The 26,979-nt window shown below is 38.4% G+C and overlaps 1 protein-coding gene across 3 annotated transcripts in view; it reads left to right on the forward strand.

The window, feature by feature from the left end:
* The window catches only part of LOC106668346 (protogenin-like), a 384,394-nt gene that overhangs the window by 343,965 nt on the left and 13,450 nt on the right, over positions 1-26,979 (forward strand). For all 3 annotated transcript variants that reach the window (XM_014397008.2, XM_014397010.2, XM_014397009.2), the window contains exons 4-15: positions 22,283-22,427; positions 22,678-22,746; positions 22,862-23,073; positions 23,131-23,291; positions 24,113-24,275; positions 24,330-24,590; positions 24,646-24,798; positions 24,865-25,053; positions 25,116-25,291; positions 25,347-25,476; positions 25,536-25,812; positions 25,869-25,999. In XM_014397008.2, coding sequence (XP_014252494.1) covers positions 22,283-22,427; positions 22,678-22,746; positions 22,862-23,073; positions 23,131-23,291; positions 24,113-24,275; positions 24,330-24,590; positions 24,646-24,798; positions 24,865-25,053; positions 25,116-25,291; positions 25,347-25,476; positions 25,536-25,812; positions 25,869-25,999 — 2,067 coding nt within the window. The remainder of the gene's footprint in view (positions 1-22,282; positions 22,428-22,677; positions 22,747-22,861; positions 23,074-23,130; positions 23,292-24,112; positions 24,276-24,329; positions 24,591-24,645; positions 24,799-24,864; positions 25,054-25,115; positions 25,292-25,346; positions 25,477-25,535; positions 25,813-25,868; positions 26,000-26,979) is intronic.

Raw genomic sequence — 26,979 nt, forward strand, 5'->3', positions numbered from 1 at the left:
CTTGCCATCGGAGGGTAGAAATGTAGTGTTGGCACGGAATCGTTCTGTTATATACCCTCGACTTGTCTGGAGAATCACAATAAAATCATAAGGTGGCATGACGTATTGCAAGGTATCAGGACGGAACCAGGCTCAGACAAGATGTTGTGGCCATTGTCGAGGACAAGTTGACTGTGCTGGACGTTGCTGTGGCTTATGAGTCTGGTGTCACCCTAGACCTGGTCTGGAAAGTGGCGTAGTACAGGGTATTTCAGGAAACCTTCATGGCGGCATGCCACCCTCTTGTAGGATGGAAGCTGTCGTTGTGGGTGCTACGGACTGTTGCCTAAGCGTACAATTAACACACTCAGATCATTGGAGGTGCAACAGGTCTCCAAGATGCTCTTTACAACATACGCCCCAGGGAGGGCGTGGGATTGGGCCATAAGACCGACGATAACGTGGTCAACCGTTGGCCCTCTGACGCGAACTTTCTCCGTCGGGAGTCGAGGTTCAATCGACGCCCCAAAAATGAGGACGAATTATCTTAGCACTAGGGAGGCCATGAGGAGGGCGGACGAAAGCTTGCCATCGGAGGGTAGGAAATGTAGTGTTGGCACGGAATCGTTCTGTTATATACCCCTTGCTTGGAGAATCACAATAAAATCATAAGGTGGCATGATGTATTGCAAGGAATCAGGACGGAACCAGGCTCAGGCAAGATGTTGTGGCCATTGTCGAAGACAAGTTGACTGTGCTGGACGTTGCTTTCTGGTGTCGCCCTAGACCTGGTCTGGAAAGTGGCGTACTACAGTGTATTACAGGAGACCTTCATGGCGGCATGCCACCTTCTTGTAGGGTGGAAGCTGTCGTTGTGGGTGCTACGGTCTGTTTGCCTAAGACACTCAGATCATTGAAGGTGCAACAGGTCTCCATGATGCTCTTTACAACGCAAGCCCCAGGAAGGAAGTGGGACCATAAGACCGACGGCGAGGAAACGAATACACCATTGACCTGGCGGGCGAAACTTAGGGCAGAGAAACCTCGAAAGGGTTGGTGGCCCTCTTGGTACCCCTTAAATGGCAACCTCCACATGTTGTTCCACACAGCTTTGATGTCCGGTGGCTAATGCGGAAACGTAAAGCCAAAAAAAAACGCACCATCTTGGATTTTAATAGTGTTTCCCGGAAGGAAATGATTTAGTTTATAACAAAAAGATATTTTGATGAAAATTTTCTTGTTTAAAATAAAATTTCTATGGGAGTGGGTTTTTGGGTGGATAGAGGGAAACAAATTTGCAAATATTATAACCCAAACGATCCGTCCGTCGATAGCATAGGCATGTTAAAACAATAAAATAAAGTAACCCTTTACAAAGATTGAATAAATATTTATAAAAAGAGTCGGAAAACGTTTGGTTTGTTGAGCAAACAAAATCGTGTGATATCAGTTGTTGTTGTTATAAAGGATTTGTGCCATTGATCTCTGGGTCCGCCTATTTCCGCTCCTTCGAAAACCGAAACCCGTCTCGCCCAGAATAAACAGCGGGCTGCGGCGGACCTGACCAGTTATGGACTGTTGACAAAAGGTGCTTTTCTTTTGGCCTTTCTCCATTGGAAAAATATGGCTCACGGCCTTTAAAATCCGATCCTTTCCTGTTTTAGATCTGTACGAAATCGAATTGTTTTCTGCAGTATTATTTTGTAAATTGTTTCAAAAATTTTTTTTTAATTTCAAAGTTAAAGACGAAACAATTTACGAGACACCATTATACTAGGCTAAATTTCTTTTTATGATTAACCTGGAAAGAAATGAAATTGCAATGTTTTTAAGTTTTTTCCCGGCCAAATAAATAAATGTTAGAACAAGAATTTGGATAAATTCTTATTGCTTCTGTCGAGGTAGAGGGTGGGATGTTTTATAGGCAACGAAGGTATTTAATGTCCACCGCAAATCTTTGGATTACTGTAAACTGCCAGTAACCCTGACTTCCATTCTCAAGATAAATAGCCAGGAGGGGTGAGGTTTGCCTTTAACTAAAGAATATATCAAATAACAACTTTTTCCTAGGCCTAGTTTTGTTTTCTTTTATCAACTTAAAAGTAATGTAAAAATCGAGCTGGTAGTCCCATAATAAAAAGATCCTATGATTCTAACCAAACCAATGAAATAATATTAGAAGCTTTTTTCAGTTATGACCTTACAAGTAAGGTAATAATCTAATTAGTAGTTTATCTAATAAAAGAGGGGTTTCGTCAGGTGACTTATGATTAATATCGATTATTAGAAACCTTGTCTTTTATCCCATCTTGTGTAATCCGTGGACATCAATCTCAATCTCATATATGATTGAGGGATATATATGGAGGGAGGGAGAGAGCCGGAGAGAGAGAGAGAGAGAGAGTGAGAGTGAGATGGAAGAAGAGACAGAGTTANGAGAGAGAGAGAGAGAGAGAGAGAGAGAGAGAGAGAGAGATGGAAGGAGAGAGAGTTACTAAGCAAGAGAGAGAAAGAGTGAGGAGAAAGGGAGTGATAGTGAGAGAGAGATTAGAAGGGAGTGAGAGATTGGGAGGTAGAGATAGATAGATAGATAGATAGATAGAGAGAGAGAGAGAGAGAGAGAGAGAGAGAAGAACGTTGGGAGGGAGTGATAGATTGATTGATAGATAGATAGAGGGGGAGAGAGATGGAAGGTGAGAGAGATACTGAGTGAGTGAGAGATTGGGAGGGAGAGATAGAGAGAGAGAGAGAGAGAGAGAGAGAGAAAGGGAGTGATAGTGAGAGAGATGGAAAGAGAGAGTTACTGAATGAGAGGGGAGAGAGAGAGAGAATGAGTGATAATACTCTGCGGAATCTACACACTACAGTAAATAGTCCACTGATGTCAACCTTGTGACTTGCAGTCGTTTCTTTGGCGTCGGATGAAATTCGACGGCCGCTCGATCGCGATTCTCGTAAACCGCGGCCGACGCCGTTCGCGAACAGGTGTGACGTCAGTGTTCGGACCCTTGTATTAATGAGAGCAGCAGTGCACGACGCGGCGGCGCGGGCCCATGTCAATGGCGAGGTCTGCTGGCCACGCCCAACGATCAATGCCTAGTAGTACTAATATTAGTACTACACTTGTACACCCTCTGTCCTAGGTCAGTCCTATTCTCACACCAACTGCAAACGGGATGCCCATTCTGAGCAGCAGTCTCTGAGGTTGGCCATGCAGACCAAAGAAAGGGTTTCGACGCTTCTGCAGTCCCAGAAATGGAAAAGATCTCGACTCTTCGTCCGAGATGATAAAAAACATCCTCACTTCATTTAAGACATAATTAACCCTTCGTAATAATCAAAAATGTGTTAGGTAGGATGCTACACAATTAACTTAATTAATAATGATCTCATTACGAAGAGTGATTAAACCAAATTGGGCTTTTGTCATGTTTTCCTACTTTTTGTCCATTTCTTTTAACATAAATAAAATATTTCAAAGCTCTTCCGACTCCCTCTCCTAAAAACATAGAAAAAACAAATACACATAGAAAAAACAGATACTCACTTCTCTCACCGAAACCAAATAAACACTCTCTCTCTCTCTCTCTCTCTTTTTCTTTCTCTCTATCTATCTATCTATCTATACCACTCTCTCCTATTTCTCACTACCTCACTCGCTCTTGTTTTTCTCTCCCTCCCTCCCTATCGCTCACTCTCATTCGCACTTTCTTTCTCTTTTTCTCCGCACTCTCCTCTTCACTACCACTCTCTCTCTCTCTCTCTCTCTCTCTCTCTCTCTCTCTCTCTCTCTCTCTCTCTCTCTCACGCACACACACCAACCCCCATCAACACCAACCACTCACAATTTGTCGCACTCTCTCTCACTCACTCTTTCATTCTCTCACTCCCAACTCACTGTTTCTCTCTCTCTCTCTGTGTCCCTACCCATCCATCCTCTCTCTCTCTGTTCCTCTTTCTCCCTCTTCCTCTCCCTCTCACTTACTCACTCTCTACCTCCGAATTTCCCACTCTCCCAATCTCTCACACTCTCACTCACTCTTTCGTTCTCTGGATCTAACTCTCACTCCCTAACTCTCTCTCTCTCTCTCTCTCTCTCTCTCTCTCTCTCTCTCAGTCCGTCCCCTCTACCCTCTCTCTGTTCCTCCCCTCTCGCTCCTTCACCCCTCTCCCTCCTCGCTCTCCCTCGTTTATAAACTATCATATTCTACCGTGTTTGTTTTAGTGCTTCGGGAGTGTTATTTTACTTCCGCAGTTGAACAGCGTTTATTTTCGATTGTGTTCGAGCACTGGCGCATTAGCATATCTCTTGAGCATGGAGGCTGATGTAAACATAACACTGCATCTTACACCGCCAAAACCTCGGGAGAAAATACGAGAGAATCGCAATTTTCTGATTGTGTTTAAATTATACAAACAATTCGCTGAGAGCGCCTTGGGTACGTGGATCGTACGTATCATAAATTCACACTCGGATTCTAGAAGTTTGATGGGTTTAACAATAAATTTCACCTTACGAGCAATCAGGTTATGTTTTAGGTTTTTGATGTTTTCAAATAATTTTAAGAGGTTGCTCGGTTAACAGTTTCCCATCTTCAGATCAAAATTTGTGAAATCTCGCTTCGATAAGTTCGACAAACATCTGACGTTTAGCAATGTAAATTCAGCCGTCCACGGTCGAATCCGACAAACCTTTCTCTCCGAAGTGCTTTAATTTAAAGAACTTTTTAATTTTACACCTAAACAAAAACATTGATGATCCAATAGACGTCAGTGATCTGCGTAATTCAGATTGATTTTTCTTCCGGCCCTGGGGCAAGCTTTGAAATACGAAAATATTAACATGGTTGAAATTCCAGGCAGTTTTACTGTTCAAAATACACAACGCAGAGACTTCGACTGCACACTTCGAAATGACGGACCGTTGGGCATACAGACATAAGCCCTGCGTTCACATCCAAAAACCTCCGGGCGCGCGACCCTCCAGTCGTTATTGGTTTCTGTTGATTGAAAATAAAACATGTCCATAGACAATTCTCTTCTGTCCCTAAATGCACATGATCCCAAATATCAAAATAGTAAAAACAATAATGTCACTAAATTAACTGTTAAAAGTTCTTTAGCGACCAGTATTGATCTATTGTGCAATCTCCATTGTTATCTAGAGCTGTTCGTTAAACTTAAGGCTTTTATCAAATCCCAAAGTTTTGTTAAGTATCCTCTACGTCTTGCCTTTTCCCAGGAGTGGGAATTTTAGTTTGTATTGGACTTCGCACCAACAGAAGATTCCTTCTTCTTTCAGGCTCTATCTTCAAAGGGTTGTTTTTGCTGCTCCAAGTTCGTATTTGTGCCTCCGAAATCTGCAACAGGCCAACTATTACTGTAGTCCTAACAAACCCTGGATTAGTAGCTATGCCGTTTGTTTCGACGATGGCCCTTTAATGAACTCGCATGCTTCTATCTTTTATCTTCGAACTTAAATATGATTGGTACACTTCAAGCATTGCAACTTTTTGTGTACTTTTCTTAGTTATTTATTTCATTTCAATTGATTAGATTCTTCTTATGAACGTAGTAGGTCTGATCGCTGCAATTATTTTATTGATCATTGATTGACTGCCATTGAAGCAATGTTTTTATCTCAGTGATCTTGTAGTTCTTGTAAATTATGTCTCCGTTTAGAAGGTAGGACGTTCGAAGAGATATAGGTGGTAATTTCTTCCCCCTCATTGCACAACACATAAATGGGGTCACATTGATTATACCCATGGTGTAGGTGTTTTCTCAGATGCTAATGACCGGTGTATATCATTCTCCTGAGCTTTACCCTGTCTAAGTGCACCAGTAGTGTGTTTGTCAGTTTTGGTGAGGGTTCTTTATTAAGTTTTCTACCGACCCATACTATTGGCCGACCAATCGTGAGATGAAGGAGGAGGCTATGTTTGTCTTACTATCCCAATTTTAGGTTCTGGTATGTTAAGGCGGCTCCAGACATGCGGGTATTCGCCGAATGCCGATTGCCGCGGAATATTCCGAAAATGCGGCCAATTCCCGAGTTGCTCGTCTTTGCATCGCCAAAAGCGTGCCTACGTATACACACATGCGGGTTTTGTATAACCTCCTAGTTGTTGCGGAAACAGGGAGTACGTATTTTTCCAAATGCCGTGGTACTAGTCAGCAATCGTTAATGAAAAATAAATAGTATTAAATAGAAGTGTACACTTACTGTTTATTTTGATAACAGTTGGCAGTAGGTTAAATATATACAGTTATAGTTGATTCCCGAATATGCGGATGATTTGGGTGCAGTTACTTCACGAATATTCGTGCCCTTAGAAGCGGACAAGAATACCGACAAAAAGCCGAGCACGGCGAGCACCGGATGTTGTTATTCGGCGAATAGCCGATCGTCCATCCACACTAGTCGGGATTCGGCGAAAATTTGCGCGGCATCCGGCGAATACCGCATGTGTGGAGCCGCCTTTAAGCCAGGAACACACCCTATGCTGCCCGACGCCTTGCCACGTTTTGGTGGGGTGTGCACATCTATCCGACGCAAGCACACGTCGCGTACAGTCCACAGCGTTTATCACATTAATCTCTATCACAATCGCAACGCATCTTTTATTCTTAATGCACTATTTTGAGCAAAACCTTGTAATAAATTGTTAGTTAAATTTTATGAGCACAACCATCTAATAAATCGTTTGTTAAACTTAATTGTTTTAAATAAACTAAACCTAACCATCATAATTAAACAATGTTTATAAAACCTTAGCATTTTTGATCTTGGTTTACATTAAAATAACATGTAATTAATATAACGACAAAATTACATGTACTTAGTTTGAAATAAACTACAAAAAATATGAGTGTCCTGTTCTGATGCTACCCGACATTACAAAATGGTGTAGTTTTATGTGCAAAACTATGAAATAAATTGTTAATTAAATTTTATGAGCAAAACCGTGTAATAAATTGTTCCAATTTTAGTATATTACGGCAATAAATTGTTAGTTAAATTCATTATATAAAAAAATCTTATTCCGGTGTTTTGATTAATTTTCTACCAAACCATTAAAATTAATTTTTTAAATAAAAATAATTAATTTTTAATCACAGTTAATGTGGTTTATATTAAAATAAGTATGTTGTCATTAATATAACGACAATAATACATGTAGTTTGAATAAATATATGACTGTCCGGTTCTTTTGTCTTCGACTGTACTCGATGCGACCCGACGAAAATCTGGAAGTGGGGATCGCAGAGCGTCGGGTAGGTTAGCGTGGCATAGCATCGGGTAGATGTGCACGGGGGTAATGCAACGTTATGGAAAAACGGAGTTTGGATTGGCGTCGGGTAGCACCGGGCAGCGTCGCATGGCGTAGCATCGGGTAAGTGTGTTTCTGGCTTTAGACGTCATCACAGATTCTGTTCTCCTCATTTAGTTTCCTTCTTCGTTACTCAAAATTCCTTTGTGCCCTGGCACCCAAGATATTAGGGTTGTGTTTTTCCAGACTTTTTGGACATTCACTGTTGGAAAAATTCGACAGCCGACGTACAGTGGAGTTGGTAGTGGAAATTTCTCTGACAATTGGTGTACATGTTGAACTAATCGAAACCCAGGGAAAATAGCGTTAAGCCGAAATGCGTTTGATGGAAACGTAAATCAGCGAGAGTGGTCGAACCCAGGTTCGAGTTTCGATCAGCTCAACTTACAATCTTTATGTCTTTTTTAAAAAGATAGTTCCTACTCACAGTAAGTTGTTTTGCAACGTCCGGATTTCGAGCCCTTTAGCTCATCATCATCAGATTGAAGGACTTCTACAACCACGTCTCTCCACATGAATTGCAAAACTGAACCCTCTGATACCTCCGCCAACGCGGCGTTCCAATTAGCAGCTCGTCGCGTTGGCGGGGGTATCAGAGGGTTCAGTTTTGTAATTCATGTTGAGAGACGTGGATGTAGAAGTCCTTCAACCTGATGATGAGCTAAAAGGCTCGAAATCCGGATCGTTGCAAAACAACTTACTGTAAGTAGGAAATATCTTTTTAAAAAGGATTGAACACCACACTCCCTCCATCATTTATCATTTCTATCTTCATGTCTTTCGCGGACAACTAAGAATGGAAAAGAAGTAGAGTGTAACATGGGACGACTATACTATCAATCTGCTCATTTTTCATGCTAAAAATAAAATAGATTTTTCATATTATCTATCAGTGGCGTTTCAAGGTAAAAGGACACCTTGCCTGTATAATTATATCGTCGGGAGATTTGAAAAAAGTAAAAAATTTAAAAAGATTCAATCTGAATTGAATATCGATCCAATGCATCCTTCGTACAACAACCAAGACTGAAAAGAATAAAAATCCTTCGGCAACGTCGGTTTTTGTTTGTCGTAGTTGCTCACCTGGAAATTCGTTCGATTTACAGAAAATTAAACATTCATTCAATTTACTATTTGAAAAAAAAAAAAAACCGTGTGCTGAATGAATAGCGCATTAAATATTTAGAGAAAAGGGGGCAAGTGGTAAATGTTTGAAATCGTTTTCCTACTTTGCAAATGCTGAGAAGTTTTACAAAAACAATTCGATCATTTCGTTAAAAATAGTATATTTTCCCGTGTATTATTTCCAGCTTACCAATGGCTGAAAAAAAAAAATTTTTAAATATATTTACTTAACAGAATTATTTTTTGTTGGTTCATGTTGTTTAACTTAGCATACACACGCACATAAAGATAAATAGTTAAAAGATTTTATTTACAATCATTCAATTATTATTTAAATTTTTATAAGTAATACATGTAATAACTTTTCTTAAATTTTATTAAAGCATTTGTAGCGTACTTGAAGTCCGTAATTTGGGAAAAGTTTACGCTTGTAAATACGAGGACATTAATGCATCAAAAATAATTATTTGACTTTAAAATCAATGACAATTTGCTTTGTGTTGTATATTCCATGCTTATTTTATAACATTTTTATTATAAAATTTTGGGCAACAATAAATAGAGAAATTTTAGATTTAGTGGTACCTCTCCAAACTAGGACCTCGAGACTGTGCCAATGCAAAATAAACAGACCTCATTAAACCTGGCAGAAGAATTTTTCGTAGAATTTTAAATTATAAAATGTTTTTTAATTACTATTATTTCGTCATTTATAGTTGTTTTTTTTGTTTTTTTTTAGCAAACATCATAATTCTTGCCAGACAAAGTATAGCTAATTCAAGTTTTAGTTTAAGAAAATCGTTAATGTAAATTGAAAGCAGTACAGGCCCTAAAACACTTCCCTGTGGAGCACCACAATTAATATAAGCGGGGTGCCTAAAATTTCGGCATATTTTCACGTGTCCTATTTAACAAATATTATTTAATGAAATGATAAACTGATCCTTTGAAACCAATATTGATACGTTTTACATGCAAAACTGCATGGTCCACAGAATCAAAAGCTTTTGAGATATGCAGGATCAAGCCTATGACTTTATTTTCATCGTGAAGAGCTTTTTATATAAAGTCAGAAACCTCGAAAAATGCATTTTCTTCAGATTCCCATGATTGAAATTCAGTTGTTTGGGCTATTATTTATTTTTTTTTTTTTTTCGAGGGTTCGCAACAGCAGAGGTCATACAAAGTAAGTATGTCGGGTTCGAATGCAGGGCCGCTGGATTCGAACCCGGGACCTTTACCTTACAGTGATGAGCGCCGTGTCAACGCCTAAACCGCTGCGGGCACCGACGTCCCCTATTTTGTTATTAGAAAAAAAAAATCATCAAACGTGTTTTCTATTCATTGATATTGTAACGGAAATAGGCTATAATTATTAGTTATTACTTTAGGTCCGATTTATGTAATGAGATAACCATAGATTTTTTAAATTCAGTGGGGAAATGTTGAAGTTTAAATTACGAATTATAAATATCAAGTAGAGTAAGACATGCCCAACATGTTTGTTCTTTCGCAAAAATCCCTTCAAGCGCCCAATGCAAAAGCGTCGTCCAAAGCTAACTTTTCAACCACTGTCAGGCCGGTTCGGATTCTTTTAAGTGGACGAAAAAGGGACGAAAAGCTAACAGACTCGAAAAGGAATCACGAAAAAATTTCCACGAGGCGTTTAGCCAAAGAGATTCATGTTGATCAGAATAGGGGTTCGTTAACAGGGGGCGAACATCCCCCAGATCTTAAAAACTTCTTTTTCAAGTTAGAAACTTTATTTACAGTGTAGAGCAAATCGGAAAGGGTCTTTATTCGGATTATAATACTATTAGCGCCAAGTTTACGGTTTTATTCCAATTTTAAGGCAGTTAGAAAATATAGTAATAACGAGGCCAATAAAATATAATTGGCAGTTGTCGATTGGAAAGATTACTCCTTAGAAAAGCCGAAAGTTTCTCCGAGTCATTATTGTGCGTTTATGTAGGTTTTTTCGTCAAATTGATAACAGTTCTCTTCGTGCATGGAATTTTAAAACTGCGGGCTGGAAAGTGCAAAAGCCCAACCAGGCCATTTTGAATCCCCCCTCAAATTGCATAAAAGATGAAAGGTTTCTTATATTTTACAATATCAGGGAACGTACATAATGAAAGACAATTCGATTAAATCCCCCATTCTCGAAAGGACATCAAACAGTCCAACCGCAAAACGAATTTAGTGGAAATTAAAGCATACAGAGCACTTACACTGGGCATATCAACGGAGGAAAGACTGTTGTATTAACTCCAAGTTAAAATAATATTGCTATTAGTCATCACCTGAAATGACTGAAAACACAGAGATTATAAAAAAACTGTCAAATTAGTCAGGAAAAGTTTCAATCTAATTTCAAACAGATTAATACTAAAATAGTGGAATAATGTAACATCAACATCCTGGACAAAACTAACAGAGTTCAAACTTGTTTACAAGGGTTCGAAGGAATCGATGGTAACGACTTAACTTGTTAAACGAGGAACGTTTACAAGATTTGTAAGCCCTAACTAATCCCACTTTTAAGCAAATTATATCAAATTGAGTTGAAAACAAGAAAGACACAGATAGACCCATTTAAATGTTAAAAAGACTCTTCAACTAAGCTGGCCAACTCTGTTTTCACTTAATAAAAGCAATATTATAGTATTGACTTGCCTGTTGGCAAAGCAATAACATTTGAGGAAAATTGTGCACACAGGGATCTACAGGAGTGAGCGTGTTTGTACAACATGCGGGAAAAGTAAAGAAACTTTTTACTAGAAGAAACTAACAAAAGGCAGTATGAACGATAAGAATAAACTTGCAAATAAACTGTAAACTAAGACCCAGAGGTAGTTCTCGCCAAACGTATCAGAGGCACTATCATGTGAAAAACGTTTTCACACTGTTGCTGAACCATCAAGTCGTCAACCAATAAACAATTGTACATAGATGCTTCACCTAAACTTACGACTAAGCATCCTTCTAATATTGAAGATTTCATGACAGCCATTTGAAAAAAACAATTGTCACTCATTACTTCAGTTGAATGAACCTATCTGCAGAATCTAGGCGATAATGGAAGAAACATCCTAACGCATGATCTTCAACCTTGTGATGACTTGTGTCTTTTTGGCCATATACAAAAGACATCAAGATATCACTAACACCAGCAAACCATCGACCAGTGGTAGTTCTTACCAAAAGGTGTCAGAGGCACTTCGTGTGAAAACCTTATGCACACTGATGCCGAACCATGCCTTAGTAGATCACTTCTATAACTTACTAACAACCATCTAATTTTGAAGACCTGTATAATCTTTACTTGTTAGGTTTGGTCGGTTTTGATTTCTTGTCAGAGCGTTTGGCCTGTTAAGCAGTCAGGTCGTTTCAATGTGTGAGACCCACGTGTGTATTTTGTCTAGATAAACAAATCAAGATCTCGAGAACTACTAGATACATAGAAAGGTATATCTTAGAAAGTTAAAAAAGGTGTAAGTTATTGCGCATAAATGCAATCTAAGTGGAGGAATATTTTCATAATTATAAAATCTAGAGTTAATTGCTGAATCTCTACTACAAGTCATACGAGAAGGATATTACTCCAGCAAATTTGCACTCCGTATGTAATCGTAAAAAATGAAAACGGAATCTTAGCAGTATGACACGTACTTGGAGAATTTATGGTCAAAATTGGCAAGGTTTATGTAAATACGTTTATGTGCAATACAACATGTAATTTGGGGATAAGTAGACTTATATACAACTATTTACATATTTATACTGAGGGGAGCATTCGATCAATATTATGCTCCCTCGTCACTTCCCTAATGAAACCTCACTACCTACTCCTCAGAAAGTATGCATGAGTCTATGGAATCGTCGGGATGAGTTTTATCGGGCACGGCTTGGGCAAGGCTGTTGGGGTGATGGAAGAGTTTAACGCGGAACTCGGTAAATTTTTGGAACTTTTGCATATATTAAATTTCAAGGACGTTGTGGAGGGTAGCATATGAGACATAGTAAGGAGTATTCATAACTGATCTGAGGACTTTAGGTTTAGCAGCTCCCAACAGTTCTGTTCCGATTGTCCAACGGTTTTAATAGCATTCCCAGATTTTACTGCATTTTCTCTGACCAATAATTAGTACAGCCTTGGATTTATCAGGATGTCGCCTATGTGTTTTCTCAATTTTGCTTAAGGAATAAGGGTCAAAGTTGATCTTAACTCTCAATCTGTCAGATACTGTTATACCTATATCATTTAGATTCTGGTAGCACTTTCAAAGGATTTTGATCATGACTGTGTAAAGGTGAGAGATCGAGTGCGGTTTCGCTATTGTGGTACATGAATGTATTGGCTCTGTAATTTTAAGACACGATACTCCTTGTTGTATGTTTTGTCTCCCCTTATGCAATGCTTTTGGCCACCATAGAAGCGCTCCATATGTGAACAGGTGTCTGATCGTTCTGGTGTTCCAGGACGCCCCATCCTAGGGTTTATTCCCAGTTTTTACTGCATAAACTCTGCCTTAAGCTTAGAAGAGCCTTGGTCTTGTGCTGAATGTTGACTATATATTCTTCCTTTGAGCCTTTGGTTAAGGGTTATACCCTAGGTACTTTGTTTGTTTGGAGAAATTAAGGCTTCATATTTTATACTGTGCTTTCTTCTTCTTGTAAAACGCATCAGATATGTTTTCTTTGGGTTTATGTTTAAATTTCCTCACACCATCTTCCTACAATATTTACGGCGCAAATGTCTTTGATTAGACAGAGTATCATCGAATTTTGCTTTTTGGTTGTTACCAGGGCCGTTATTGTAGAAATTCTATCACTGTAAACAAACATTCTGCAAATTTTGATAAATGTTGTATTGTGTACAACTAGTACACCATCCGGGGGCTTCTTCCCCAGTTTTTATTGAATAATGCTTGCCCAAAGATTAGTAGATTCTTGGTACAGTACTTTGTTTCTTTGGAGCAAGTTGAGGCTTCCCCTTTCTAGTGGGAAATTTTAGACTGAGCTTCCTTCTTCTTGTAAAAGATATGAGTTATGTTTTCTTAGGTATTTTGTTTAAACCCATTTTCTCACACCATCTTCCTAAAATTTTAACCCGTTTTGCAAGTGGTTTGACAGTGTCATAGAATTTCCTTTGTATTATTTATATTATCATCGGCCAACAAACAACCTTGAATTGTATTGAATTTTTGTTGGTTTATCGTCGGTTTAGTCTTCAGATCGTAGGCGGATTGAAAGTACATATTTTTAATTTTGCCTAATTTCTGCTCGCGGAGCAGTATTGATCCGATATTCTCTCGTTAGTGCGAAAATGAAAAAATGAAAATACCAAAAATACAGAAGATTAACGTTGACTAATGGGCCAAATTGAACAGCGCAACTTAAAACTCAGTACGGAGCTTGTAATTGAATTTACTATAATCCGTTACATCAAAAGTCTAATCAATTAAACCAGAAACAAACCTGATTTTTGTAACGAAACAGCGTTTAGAAAAATATTTAGGGTAGTGTGCAAGAATTGTTTTTATCAATAGCGACCATCTCTGGCCGTTCTTTAGATGGATTTCAGAAAGGGTGTTTTTCCAGGGTCGGACTACAACTAAGGTACTTTTTCAATGTCAAGAGACATTCACTGAAGATGTCTTTGAGGGGGAGGGAATTTCGTTTGAAGATGATGTTTAGCGGACCACACGATCAATTTGAATCCAATTTTGGTTAAAACCATTTTCTCACCCCATCTTCCTAAAATTTTAGCCCGTTTTGCAAGTGGTTTGTCAGTGTCATAGAATTTCCTTTCATGATTGTTATAAAGTCATCTGCGTAACATAATCGGTCACATAATTTCTGCTAATTTTGAGCATTCATAACTGATCTGAGGGCTTTAGTTTTAGCGGGTTTTAGCGAACCCAACGGTTCGATTCCGTATGTCCAACGGTTGTAATAGTTGTCCCAGATTTTACATGTCTAGCTTTGTCCAATGGTAGTTAAGCCATGACTAAATTGAATTCGCCTACGTGTTTTCTCTATTTGAGCTTTCCGTAAAGAGATATTAAGGGTCAAAGATGATCTTAACTCATATTTTGTCTGGTATACCTATATGATTTATTTTTTGGTTAAGGAATAAGGGTCAAAGTTGATCTTACTCTCATTATGTCAGGTACTGTTATACCTATATCATTTAGACTCTGGTTGCACTTTCAAAGATTTTGATCATGACTGTGTAAAGGTGAGAGATCGAGTACGATTTCGCTGTTGTGGTACATGAATATATTGGCCCTGTAATTTTAAGACACGATACTCTTGGCAGACGTAGTTGTTTGTTTTGTGCCTGCAATATTTTTGGCCAACATATGTGCCAAGGATTGAGGGGTTCCAGGACATCATTCAAGGGTTTATGCCCAGTTTTGACAACTCTTCTACTAATGCTTAGAACAGCCTTGGTCTTTATTTATTTATTTGTTTATTATAACTGCAACAGAAAGAATCTACAAGAGTAGTAGTCAAAAAAAGGCACATAATAACAAAAAGAACAAATGAACAATTAAGCAATAATAACAAAAACACAAGGCTTAATGATTCAAAGCAAGTAAACATTTTAATTTAACTTTAACTGAATTCAAAGAATCGCGAAATACATCTATTTCATTAGAATAATAATTCAGCAATCTCATTATCCTCGGTAGGGGTGAATTTAGTCCATATTCTGTTTTGTACTGTGGAACAAAGAACAAATTATGTTTCCTAAGTGGTCGCTGAGGCACACATAACGATAAATGTAAGTTTAGGATATCAATGGCCCCATTCCACAATTTCCAACCCCAAATGAGATCGGAGAAAAAACGGTCTTGCCAGTTCAGTCTTTCCAAATAATTCAGGTGTGCAAGACCAAATCTGAAGGTCATTATCCTGGTTGCTTTCTTTTGTACTTTTTCCAAGTCGCTAATCTCACCAACGTAGTAAGGGGACCACACGACACTTGCATATTTCAGATGGCTACGAACGAGGGATTGATATAATATTTTAACTTCCAAGATGTTTTTAAAATCTCTAGAAAACCTAGTAATAAAGCCAAGATTGCCTTATTTCGAATCTGTTTGATACGGTCACTGAAATCACCCTTTCTACTGAAAACGACACCAAAGTCAGAGATAGTGTCAACCTCTTCCAATCTCTGCACATCAACGAAATAGTCAAAACCATCAAAGTCACGAGGTCGGATATTTTTAGAAAATTTAATTCCCTTGCATTGTTAATATTCAAAGGAAGACGATTCTGCTCACACCAATTATTGAAGCAGTCCAGTTCCCTCTATAAACCAACACAGTAGAAGACACTGAATTAAAAAATTTTAAATCATCCACCAATAAAGAAAACTTACAATCCTTGAATAAACTACAGACATCATTGAAATAAACAAGAAATAATATGGGCCCGGAGTGAGAACCCTGAGGTACGCCAGAAAATGTAGAAATCCTATCCGGTACAGAGTTATTAATGAGAACAGAAAAAGAGCGACCAGATAGAAATGATTCGATGAAGGATAACAAAGGTTCACCAACTCCAAGGATTTTCAACTTAAACAGAAGAATATCAATGCCAACTCTATCAAAGGCATTAGATAAATCTGTATATACAGCGTGAACACTATTTCCATTCTCAAGGGAACAATAAAATCATAATAATGAAATAAATTTGTACTGGTGGATCTACCCCTGAAGAAACCATGCTGATTGATGTTAACATATGATCGAAAAGCCATGCTAAGGGCCTCAGCAAGAATGGAATCTAACATCTTGGCGAAAACAGAAGATTTGCAAACGGGTCTGTAATTNGGGTAATGCAACGTTATGGAAAAACGGAGTTTGGATTGGCGTCGGGTAGCACCGGGCAGCGTCGCATGGCGTAGCATCGGGTAAGTGTGTTTCTGACTTTAGACGTCATCACAGATTCTATTCTCCTCATTTAGTTTCCTTCTTCATTACTCAAAATTCCTTTGTGCCCTGGCACCCAAGATATTAGGGTTGTGTTTTTCCAGACTTTTTGGAGATTCACTGTTGGAAAAATTCGACAGCCGACGTACAGTGGAGTTGGTAGTGGAAATTGCTCTGACAATTGGTGTACATGTTGAACTAATCGAAACCCAGGGAAAATGGCGTGAAGCCGAAATGCGTTTGATGGAATCGTAAATCAGCGAGAGTGGTCGGACCCAGGTTCGAGTTTCGATCAGCTCAACTTACAATCTTTAAGTCTTTTTTAAAAAGATAGTTCCTACTCACAGTAAGTTGTTTTGCAACGTCCGGATTTCGAGCCCTTTAGCTCATCATCATCAGATTGAAGGTCTACAACCATCTACAACCACGTCTCTCCACATGAATTGCAAAACTGAACCCTCTGATACCCCCGCCAACGCGACGTTCCAATTAACTAAGTAACAAATAAAGTAACAATAAAATCATAATAATGAAATAAATTTGTACTGGTGGATCTACCCCTGAAGAAACCATGCTGACTGATGTTAACATATGATCGAAAAGCCATGCTAAGGGCCTCAGCAAGAATGGAATCTAACATCTTGGCGAAAACAGAAGATTTGCAAACGGGTCTGTAATTAACAATCAAGTTGGAATTGCCTTTCTTATAAATAGGAACGACGTAAGAATATTTCCATTTAACGGGAAAGATGCCTTCCCTAATACATCTTTGAAAAAATAATTGTAAGTGGCAGAGCAATCGACGAAGAACAAGTTTTAACAAACATCTCTGGTATACCATCAGATCCCATCGCAAAGGAATCTTTCAAAACAGCACATCTTTTTAAGATATCCCTGTTAGTAATGTGAATAAAAGATAGTTCAGTCACGTCATATCTTGTGCAGAATGTTATCTATATGTATTCCATTTGAGCCCTTGGTGAAGGGTTATACCCTTGGTAGTTTGTTTGTTTGGACAATGTCAAGGCTTCATATTTTATAGTGTGCTTTTATACTGTGCTTTCTTCTTCTTGTAAAAGGCTTCAGATATGTTTTCTTAGGGTTTATGTTTAAATCCATTTTCTCATATTTATGGCGTTTTATATTTGATTTGACAGTGTCATCGAATTTCGCTTTTATGATTTTTTCCAGAGCTTTTATTGTAGAAATTGCATCACTGTGAACAAAAATTCAGCAAGTTTTGGGATAAATGTTTGGGATGGAAAAAAGGAATTTTTTCTCCTTCTTTTTTTACGAGGGTTCGTAACAGCATAGGTCATATCAACCCTCAGGGAGCCGGTGTTTTTGACAAAAGCCCATTTGTAAGTATGTCGGGTTCGAATGCAGGGTCGCTGGATTCGAACCCGGGACCTTTACCTTACAGTGATGAGCGCCGTGTCAACGCCTAAACCGTTGCGGCCACCGACGCCCCCTGGAAATATTTTTGAAATACTATTATAAAAAATAAATGATTGGATGTAGAAGTGATTTGATCTAATTGTAATTCCTAAAATTTTCGTACTTTCTGATGATTAAAATCAATTTTAATGTATTGCAAATATATTGGAAGTGGTCCTTGTATATTCGTTTTGCCAATTCAATAGGTTTGATTAATTTTAATCAACGTCATATGTCTTATTTTGTTAATTGTTTTTTCTTTATTACTTTTATAAAAACAACCTGAAATTGTGGGTAAATAGTGGGTAAAGTGTAATAAAATTAAATACAGTTTTTTATTAACTAGGGCGCTCTTGTCATCTGTGATGGAAGGGGGTGGAAATATTTTGCATTATTAATCAGCTTGTATATTAATATATCGATTGAATTGTGTACGAGTCAGAACAGAGTAAAAAAGGGTTTTGTATTTGCTTGGCCGTACGTCAACAATTTATTTATAGACCTGTGAGAAAGTCGAATTATCCGGTACGGCAGGCAGGCCTTGCGGGCGATGTCGACCGATTTTATTTCCGATCCCACGGGAGCGAAAGATTAAAATCCATCATTATCGCTACTCTGTGAGACAGTCGACATAATTTTTATGACGGTCGTAAAATTCGATTTGGGCCAGATGAAACGGCGGATCTGGCCTCGTGTTGGTTGAGGGACGAGAGTGCAGTTTCGGATTTCGGGCCTAATCACTGTTTCCCGTGTGCATGTTAATGTTGTAATTATGTCAGGCTGTTATGTTTTGGGTATGCGTTCAGCCGACTCTAATGCTATTTTCGGAGAACATTTCGCCTGTGCTAATAACGTGGGGCTAATAACAATGTTAACGCACTATGACGAATCTGTCATCTGCATATCCAAGTGGCAATGTCGTTATTTTGCACAATTACCTTTTAATAATTAAAAGCTTGTAAATATATGACGAATGTTTCGAATCTCTTAGCCATTCATATGAAATATCAGTGATGGTTTCAGTTCAAAATATAAGCTACAGATAAAAAAAAGAACGACAATAGTTGAACAACTTAAAATAGAATACTTGTATTTATCACTTTAGCTCTATTACCCTTCTCCTGTGTTTGTTAAAGTTAAAGTTGATGAAGGTTTGGTGGTTTGTTGAACTTGGTCAGTGACTGGTGCAAAGACATAACGGACCAACACCCACCAACAACAGTTATTTATTTATATAGGTTCAATTCTGCACATATGTGTATGTACGCATAACCAGACTTATGACTTCTTGCGGCATGTAGTGAGAATCACCCACCGGGTAGGTCCTACTCACAGTAAGTTGTTTTCCAACGATCCGAATTTCGAGCCCTTAGCTCATCGTCAGGTTGAAGGATTTCTACAACGTCTCTCAACATGAATTACAAAAGTGAACCCGCCGATACCCCCGCCAACGCGACGTTCCAATGAGAAGATGGTTTTTTAATGGCGCTCAATTTGAACGTGCGAAAAGCGGAAATTATAACACAAATAAATATTATAATGGTAAATACTGTAAGAAATTAATATAATTAGTCGCGTTGGCGGGAGTATCGGCGGGTTCACTTTTGCAATTCATGTCGACAGAAGTGGTAGAAATCCTTCAACCTGACGATGAGCTAAGGGCTCGAAATCCGGATCGTTGGAAAACAACTTACTGTTTTACTATCTTTTTTTAAAAAAGGATTGAACACCACACTCACTCCATCATTGACTATTTCTAACACCCACCGGGTGTCTTCATTTATCCATACCATCACTGAAGGGGCTATTGACAAAGTCATTTCAGCCCACAATTTTAACCTAAACTCACTTAACCTCTTACTCATTATTAAATACATTCTGTCTTTTTTGCATAAATGTTAAATATTCCTCCATCAATTTTTAACTTATAAACAAAAACAACCCATAAACTAAGATTGAGATTAGAGATTTTTCATGGCCTGTGCACAGTGACCAGTATTGTATATTGCAGATCTTCATTGTTATCTAGAGCTCTCCTTTAAGCGTAAGGCTTTTTACCAAACCTTTTTCAAGGACTCACGTGTTGACTAGAAATCTCAGCCTATGTAGCCTTTGCACCAACAGAGGGCGTGTTCTGCTGTCTCTTCTTCTTGGCAATATTTGCACAGCCTTGTTTCTGGCACTCTGTATCTATAGATATATGCCTCCAAAATCTGCATTATCCAGTTAGGAGTCCTACTATGAGTCCTCACACTCCTGGATTTAGTAGTTCTTCCATTAGTTTCTGGTCCTTTGATGAACTTTTTCCCATGCCTCTGTCCTGACTACTTGCCCATTGCTCGAAGTAATTATTTTTAATCCATTGTTTGATGGAACCAAGCTTTTGGCAGTTTGGTATGCCACAAAAGGGTTCAGGATCAACCATTCCTTGGCCAATCCCTTTGCCTGTGTGTCCTGTTACCCAGATAAGGGTAATTTTATTGTTTTCTCTAATGTCTGATAAGTCCCCAGCCGTCAAAGTAGACTGTTATTTGTCTGTGTATAATACCTAGCTTTTTAATCTCCTTGGCACAGTGTTCTATAGCCTCAGTCTAAGCTTGAAAGACAATGGCATATTGCCCAAGGCTTATATAAATTCTAGCTGCCCACATAGGCTTTCATACCAACAGAGAGGATCCCAGAAACAATCTTCACAACTTCCTATAAAGTCTCAACAGACTATAAAGTAGAGGAAGAAACAATGATATGGTATACAGATGACTCCAAAACAAACGAAGGAACCTGATCAGGCATTTTCTATACAAGCCCAAAATATGAGCAATCAAACTCATTAGGGAAGTACAAGCGGAAGTTTCAAGCGGAAATACATGCCATCAATGCTTGTGCCCTGGAAAATCTTAGAAGAGGTTACACTGACAAAAAAAATCCTCATAAGATCAGACAGCCAAGCAGCCATTAAAGCATTAGCATGTAAAAGAATTACATCACAATTAGTCAGTGAATGCATCCAAAATCTCCAAAACCTGTGAAAACACAACAACCTGATGAAGTCTTAGGTGCCAGGGCACAAGGGAATTTTGGATAACAAGGAAGCAGACAAACTGGCCTGAGGAGGATCTGCAAGATCATACATAGGCCCCGAACCTATCCTTGGGATAACAAAACCAAACATAGAACCCTCCATCGCAGAATGGATCCAAGCAAAACAAAAAGAGAAGTGGATAAACTCTAGCAGTGCTAGACATAGTAAACTTATGATGAAACAACCCTCACCAAGATTGGCAAAAACACTGCTGCAATTGGAGAGGGCAAAACTCAGAGGAGTGGTGGGACTACTAACCGGTCACTGGTATCTGAGAAAACATCTACACAACATGGGTATATACAGCGATGACCCCATTTGCAGATTATGTAATGAGGAGGAGGAAACAGCCACTCATATCATCTTCGAATGCGAAGCAACAGCTCAATGGAGGTTTAACCTAACGTACGGAAAAGACTTAGGGAATCAAATTGCAGCAACAACAGTCAATGACCTGATACTTCTAAGAAGTAGGATTGAGTCTATTGACTGAACTAAGGAACTAGGAAGGTACAATAAGCCAGAAGGCTGCAGTGCCTGGGGAATACAAACCCCGCTTCCTAGTATCTTTTCCACCATACCATACCATACCAACAGAGAGGACATGTTTTGCTGTTTCTTCTTCCTTCAGGCTTGTTTCTTCTGCTTCAACTCTAAACACACCTTTTCCCCTTCTTTGTACTGCCAATTACACCAGTTCTGACACCCATAAGTCAAGATAGCTCGTAATCCTCCGTTAAGCATCCTCATCTTGATGGACCAGAAAAGACCTGTCTCAACAGAGCTCCCTTCATATGGAATTCGTAGCAATTTTTTGGTTCTTGCAATTAATATTTTAATATGTACTTTGATTCTATTTACTTGATAAGGAGAAAATCTTGCAGTTGTAAATAAAAAATAATAAAAAATTGAATGATGGCATTCTTGCTGCAGTGGAAAACCCAACATATTTTGAAAAATTAGTATATGACTTGTCCATACTCATTGAAGTTTGGTTGTTACTGATCCTTTTGGTCAGAGATAGGTCTTTGGGGACCACAGTAGCCTAGTAGTCAGCGTGATCTCTGCGCTAAGCCTCACAGTCATGGGTTCGATTTCCACCGTTCCCTCCTGGCCCCTTTTTTTTCACACAACCCTTCCCCCTCAAAAAGAATACATATCCAGACATCCACAGATGTAACATTCCTTGGCCAATATGCAAAGTTCATAAGGCCATTACCAAAATAATCCTTTTGATGGTTAGACAAGTTTCATTGTTTCACCATCCTCACCCACAACACACACACACTTTAAACTTTGGTGGGGAAAAAAGTATTTGTAGCATGAATCTTTCATCTAGATATCCTTGTGCATTTACGCCTTTGATTTTGTTTCAGCGTTGGCACACGAATTCAGCGAAAACCCAGCTAATACTACCATAAAAGAAGGGGAAGTGCTGAAGCTTACATGTTCCATAGAATCGTCACCGCCAGCTAAAATCACTTGGCTGAGAGATGACAAACCACTACCTCAAAACAGAAGGTTTTTCTCTTTATACAATTTTTATTAATTCATTGACTAATTTCAGTTATACTTAATTATTTACATTGCAAGCATGACTCTTTGCTAAAGAGCCACTGGCAAGGCTATCGAGGTTGATTAACAACCTGATGCTGGCCACTGAGTTACAAAAATAGAGAAGCACAATAGATCTACTTAGGTCGATGTGCAGAATGGCCCAGGGGCTGCCATTTTTACCCCTATACCTAATTAATTTACAAATTTTTTCCAGATTTATTTTACTAGACTCAGGAAGCTTGTACATAGCGAATATAAAAAAAGATGACAGTGGCTTGTATAGGTATGTTTTTTATTTAAAGCCTACGGGTTGTACTTAGATATTAGTTTTTTGTTGGTTTTTCAATAAAGCTTTTTAAAAAAATTTGAACTAAAATTGGTGTTTAAATGTTCTTCAGATGCCAAGCGACAAATGCATATATAAAAAAGAGCAGGGTCAGCACTGGTGCAGAAGTGGTCGTCGACTCCTTCGGAAACAGCGGCCCTCATCCAGTAAAGTTCCTCAATTCTTCTCCGCCAAACAATCTCACACTTCGCGAAGGCACCAAGACTTCAATAGTGTGCGCGGTGTCTGGTACGCCCAGGCCTAACCTCAAATGGATCAAGACGAGTTAGTTTAACTAATAATGTCGAAATCGTAACGTCTACAAATTGAGTCGTGTTTCAGAAGGATTTAACTCAACCCGTGAAAACGGCCTAAACGGCAACTTAATCACTTCCAACAATGGGCTGATAGTTCTACAGATAGATAAAGTCACCGCGGAGCATGCCGGGTCATACTCCTGCGTAGCGAGTCACAAATTTAAAGACAAAACTGCAGTTTATAAGGTATTTATTTTGGATTGATTCTGATAAAATCTAAATGCGGAAAATACAAATTATACTGCAATATAAAAAAGTATATACAGTTTTATCAAACCTTAAGTCAACTTTTTTTAAGCAAATCAATACTGTTCGTGTTTAGCCTCTATTGTTGCCTTAAGTTTTGACTGACAGCCTTACATAAACTTACGAAATAACTGGCAATTATTTATTGAACAATCTTAAATTGTATAATCAGTTTAATCAAAAGTTAATTGCATTAAAGTTGTCAGGATTATTTTTTTTTCTCTCCTGACTTTGTGTGCATGCGTGAAGGTTTGTGTACAGATAAAACACCTCTTGTGATGGTATTTTTAACTTTATTAAATTAAATTTTAATTGTCTCTTCTGTCAACGTTTTGCACTTTGTCGAAATTAATTAACGGTGTAGCGCAGAAGGGAAACAGGTTGTCAGCCCCATACGCTTAATCTTAACTTAATTAATTCAATGAAGTGCATGCTATGGAACAAATGTAAATAAAGAGGAATATCATTTTCAATTGAAGTAATAATAATCTATGAGCACAATAAATGAGTAATTATTAAATTCCTTAATTTTTAATTGCTTTGGGAAGATTTTAATCATAAAGGAATTTACTCTTCCATCAAACGTATTCCAATTCCAACAATTTATATCACTTTTTGTTTATATTTTATGGCAAAATGTACTTGATTAAGAAACCAAAACAATGGAATTTCATAAGTGTTTTTTCATAAATTGAGTTGTTTTAAAATTTTTGCCTTATATAAACATTTGTTTTAATTTTTTAGTATTTTGTTTATTTTAGAAAGTGGTCAATGTAGTAATTCAGACTGCACCTACAATAGTGGAAGCACCAAAATCTCAAATGTATCCAGCAGCCAAAACAGTAAGAATAGAGTGCGAAGTAAGAGGTCTTCCTAATCCAAAAGTGATTTGGTATAAAAATGGAAAGGAGCTGAATATAAACGGTATTTAATTGATTTAATTAACTTTTGAATCGTATTTCAGTCGTGTTTTTACAGGTCGAATCAAGCAAAATTCGAAGGAGTTGGTCCTGGGAGGTACTGTATCACAGGATACCGGGATATACCAGTGCTTTGCGACCTCACCGGCCGGGGTTGCTTGGCGTGCCGGAAGGCTCGTTGTGAACACTTCTTCAGACCAGCCGAACCCGCCGACAAATCTGACTTGCATGACGATTTCGCCGACGCAGGTCAATTTGTCCTGGGCTCAGGAGCAACAGACAGATTTTAAAGCTTTCACAGTTCATTACTTTCCCACAGGTCAGATTGTTATTTGATTTCTTTTTATTTTGTAAATAAAATTCCTCGATTGTAGAAGGAGGAGACGAGTTGAAAGAAGTAGCAAAAAATGAGACATTCATCGTTAGCAAACTCCAGCCTTTTACCAACTACACATTTTACGTTCGCTCTTACGGAAAAGCAGCCAGTGAATTGAGTGGATCTGTCTTTTGTAAAACAGGAGAAGCCAGTGAGTATTTACAATTTGTTTAGCACTTTAAACATAAAAAGACAATATTAAAAAAAAATATTTCAGTGCCTACTGGAGGTCCGAAAGTTGTGGCTAGTGTCACTCCTTATTGCATCCATGTCACCTGGTCACCACCTCCTAGCTCAGAGGCTAGGGGTAGCATCACAGAATACAAGATTCAGTGGAAGAGGGCGAACCAGTCCTCCACCAATTTTGAAAAAGTTCCTGGAACAATTAAACAGTATACCATTCGAGGTGAGTTGCATATGGATTGGATTAAGATTATGATTTGTTTTATTACTAATTTTATGATTTAGATGTAATACAAAACCAAGAGTATATGGTGAGAGTGATAGGAGCGACATCGCTAGGTTGGCCTGACCTATCTGAAGACCAAGCTCCTTGGATAAGAATCAAAATTCCAAAACACAGCAGCAACCCATTCCCTCCTCCAACCATGCGCTTAATAGCGGTGAACGATACAACGATTCATGTAAGCCATGAGTTTTCCAATATAAAACTAGATTTTATACTTCTTGTTTTTATAGGTGGAATGGACGTATCCAGAAGGAATAGACATTGACGGTTTCAAATTGTATTACGGGCAGCTTAACAGTACAGATCGAACATTACTAGTGCTTAAGAAAAATGTCACTGATTTTCACATAACCCATCTAGGTATAAGTTTTGGTTTGTTCGTTAAGAAATAAAATGCTTAATTAAGTTTTTTTTTTCAGATCCTTCCACTTGGTACGAAGTTGAAGTGAAGGCGTTTTCTGGAGATGTTGAAGGGGAAAGCTGCGTCGAGAGCAAGTCGACTCGGGAGAAGGTCCTTTTTGCGCCTTCTTTGCCGATGCCGATTTCGCTCGAGGCGACGTCCCCGTCTCCTCACTCGATCAACATCTCCTGGTCTTTGCCTTCCCATCATCACTCTTGGAACATCACCCATTACACTGTCTTGTACAACCTCCTCTACGCCCCTACTCACAACTTTACGGGGAAGACTGTTCAAACGTGAGCGCTTTCGTTAAACGATTCATTGTGGAGTTTGTAATGAAATTCTGTTTCAGATCAAACACGAGTGTTCAAATTACGGGTTTAGCGGCAAACACTCTGTACGAGTTTTCAGTCAGAGCTCATGGGTACAACAACCAGGTCAGTGCTGTGAGCAGTAAAATCGAGTGCAAGACATTGCAAGAAGGTTGGTTTCTTTTTTTAAAGTTTAAAAATAGGCTTACTTTATTTTCAAACATAATTGATATTAGGAAATTTTTTCTTTTATTGATTTTCCGGAAAATACTGCAGGTTTTCATGTTTTCTTTCAATTACCCCTCTATATAATAAACTTTTTACATTTGATGGATTATTCTTTTGTACGAATGTCGACAGTTTTTAATTCTCTTCTAAACAAAAATGTTTCTTTACCTCAGTAGCATTTTACTTGCGAATAATTCAATATTTACTAAGATTACAACATGTGATTTTTGCGTAATTTTGTTTTACAAGTTTAATCTTGGTCAGAATGTTGCCCAAATGGCCAGAAACATTAATGAAGTCTGTCATAATGACAGTGTGAGAGCACTGTTCAGAGATGGTTTAAAAAGATTCAAGGGAAGCCTTGGAGAAAAAGTGTCATGGAAGGATTTCTTCCCTAGATGACAGCGAGCTTTGCTCTAAGAAAATCCCAGAACAACTGTTTGAGAACTTATAGAGAATCTTTCAGTTAGTAAATCGATCATTGTTGACCGTCTTACGGCAATTGGAGAGGTGAAAAAGCTCGGAAGTTGGATTCCTCATGCATTAAGCGTCCGTCAAAAAAATCATCATTGTGAAGTTTCCGCAAACTTTTTACCAAAACAGAAACAAACCTTTTCTGGATAGAACTTTTACTTGTGATGAAAAGTGGATTTTCTACTACAAATACAGCAGACGTCTGGACAGTGGCTGACAAAGGAGAAGCAACACCACATTTTCAAAAGACTCCAACTCTCTTTGATTTACTACAGCTTCTTGAATCCGGGCGAAACAATCAATACCGAAACATATTGCCCTTAAATTAAAGCAATGCACCAGAAATTGGCATTATTGAAGCCATCTTTGGTCAATCGGAAAATACTAAAAAACTTAAAAATGTTAACCAACAATGCGATCTTGATTATGACGTTCTGCTTCCCTATTCCC

Source organism: Cimex lectularius, unplaced genomic scaffold (assembly GCF_000648675.2).
Source record: "Cimex lectularius strain Harlan isolate CLEC.00 unplaced genomic scaffold, Clec_2.1 scaffold237, whole genome shotgun sequence".
Taxonomy (NCBI): Eukaryota; Metazoa; Arthropoda; class Insecta; order Hemiptera; family Cimicidae; genus Cimex; species Cimex lectularius.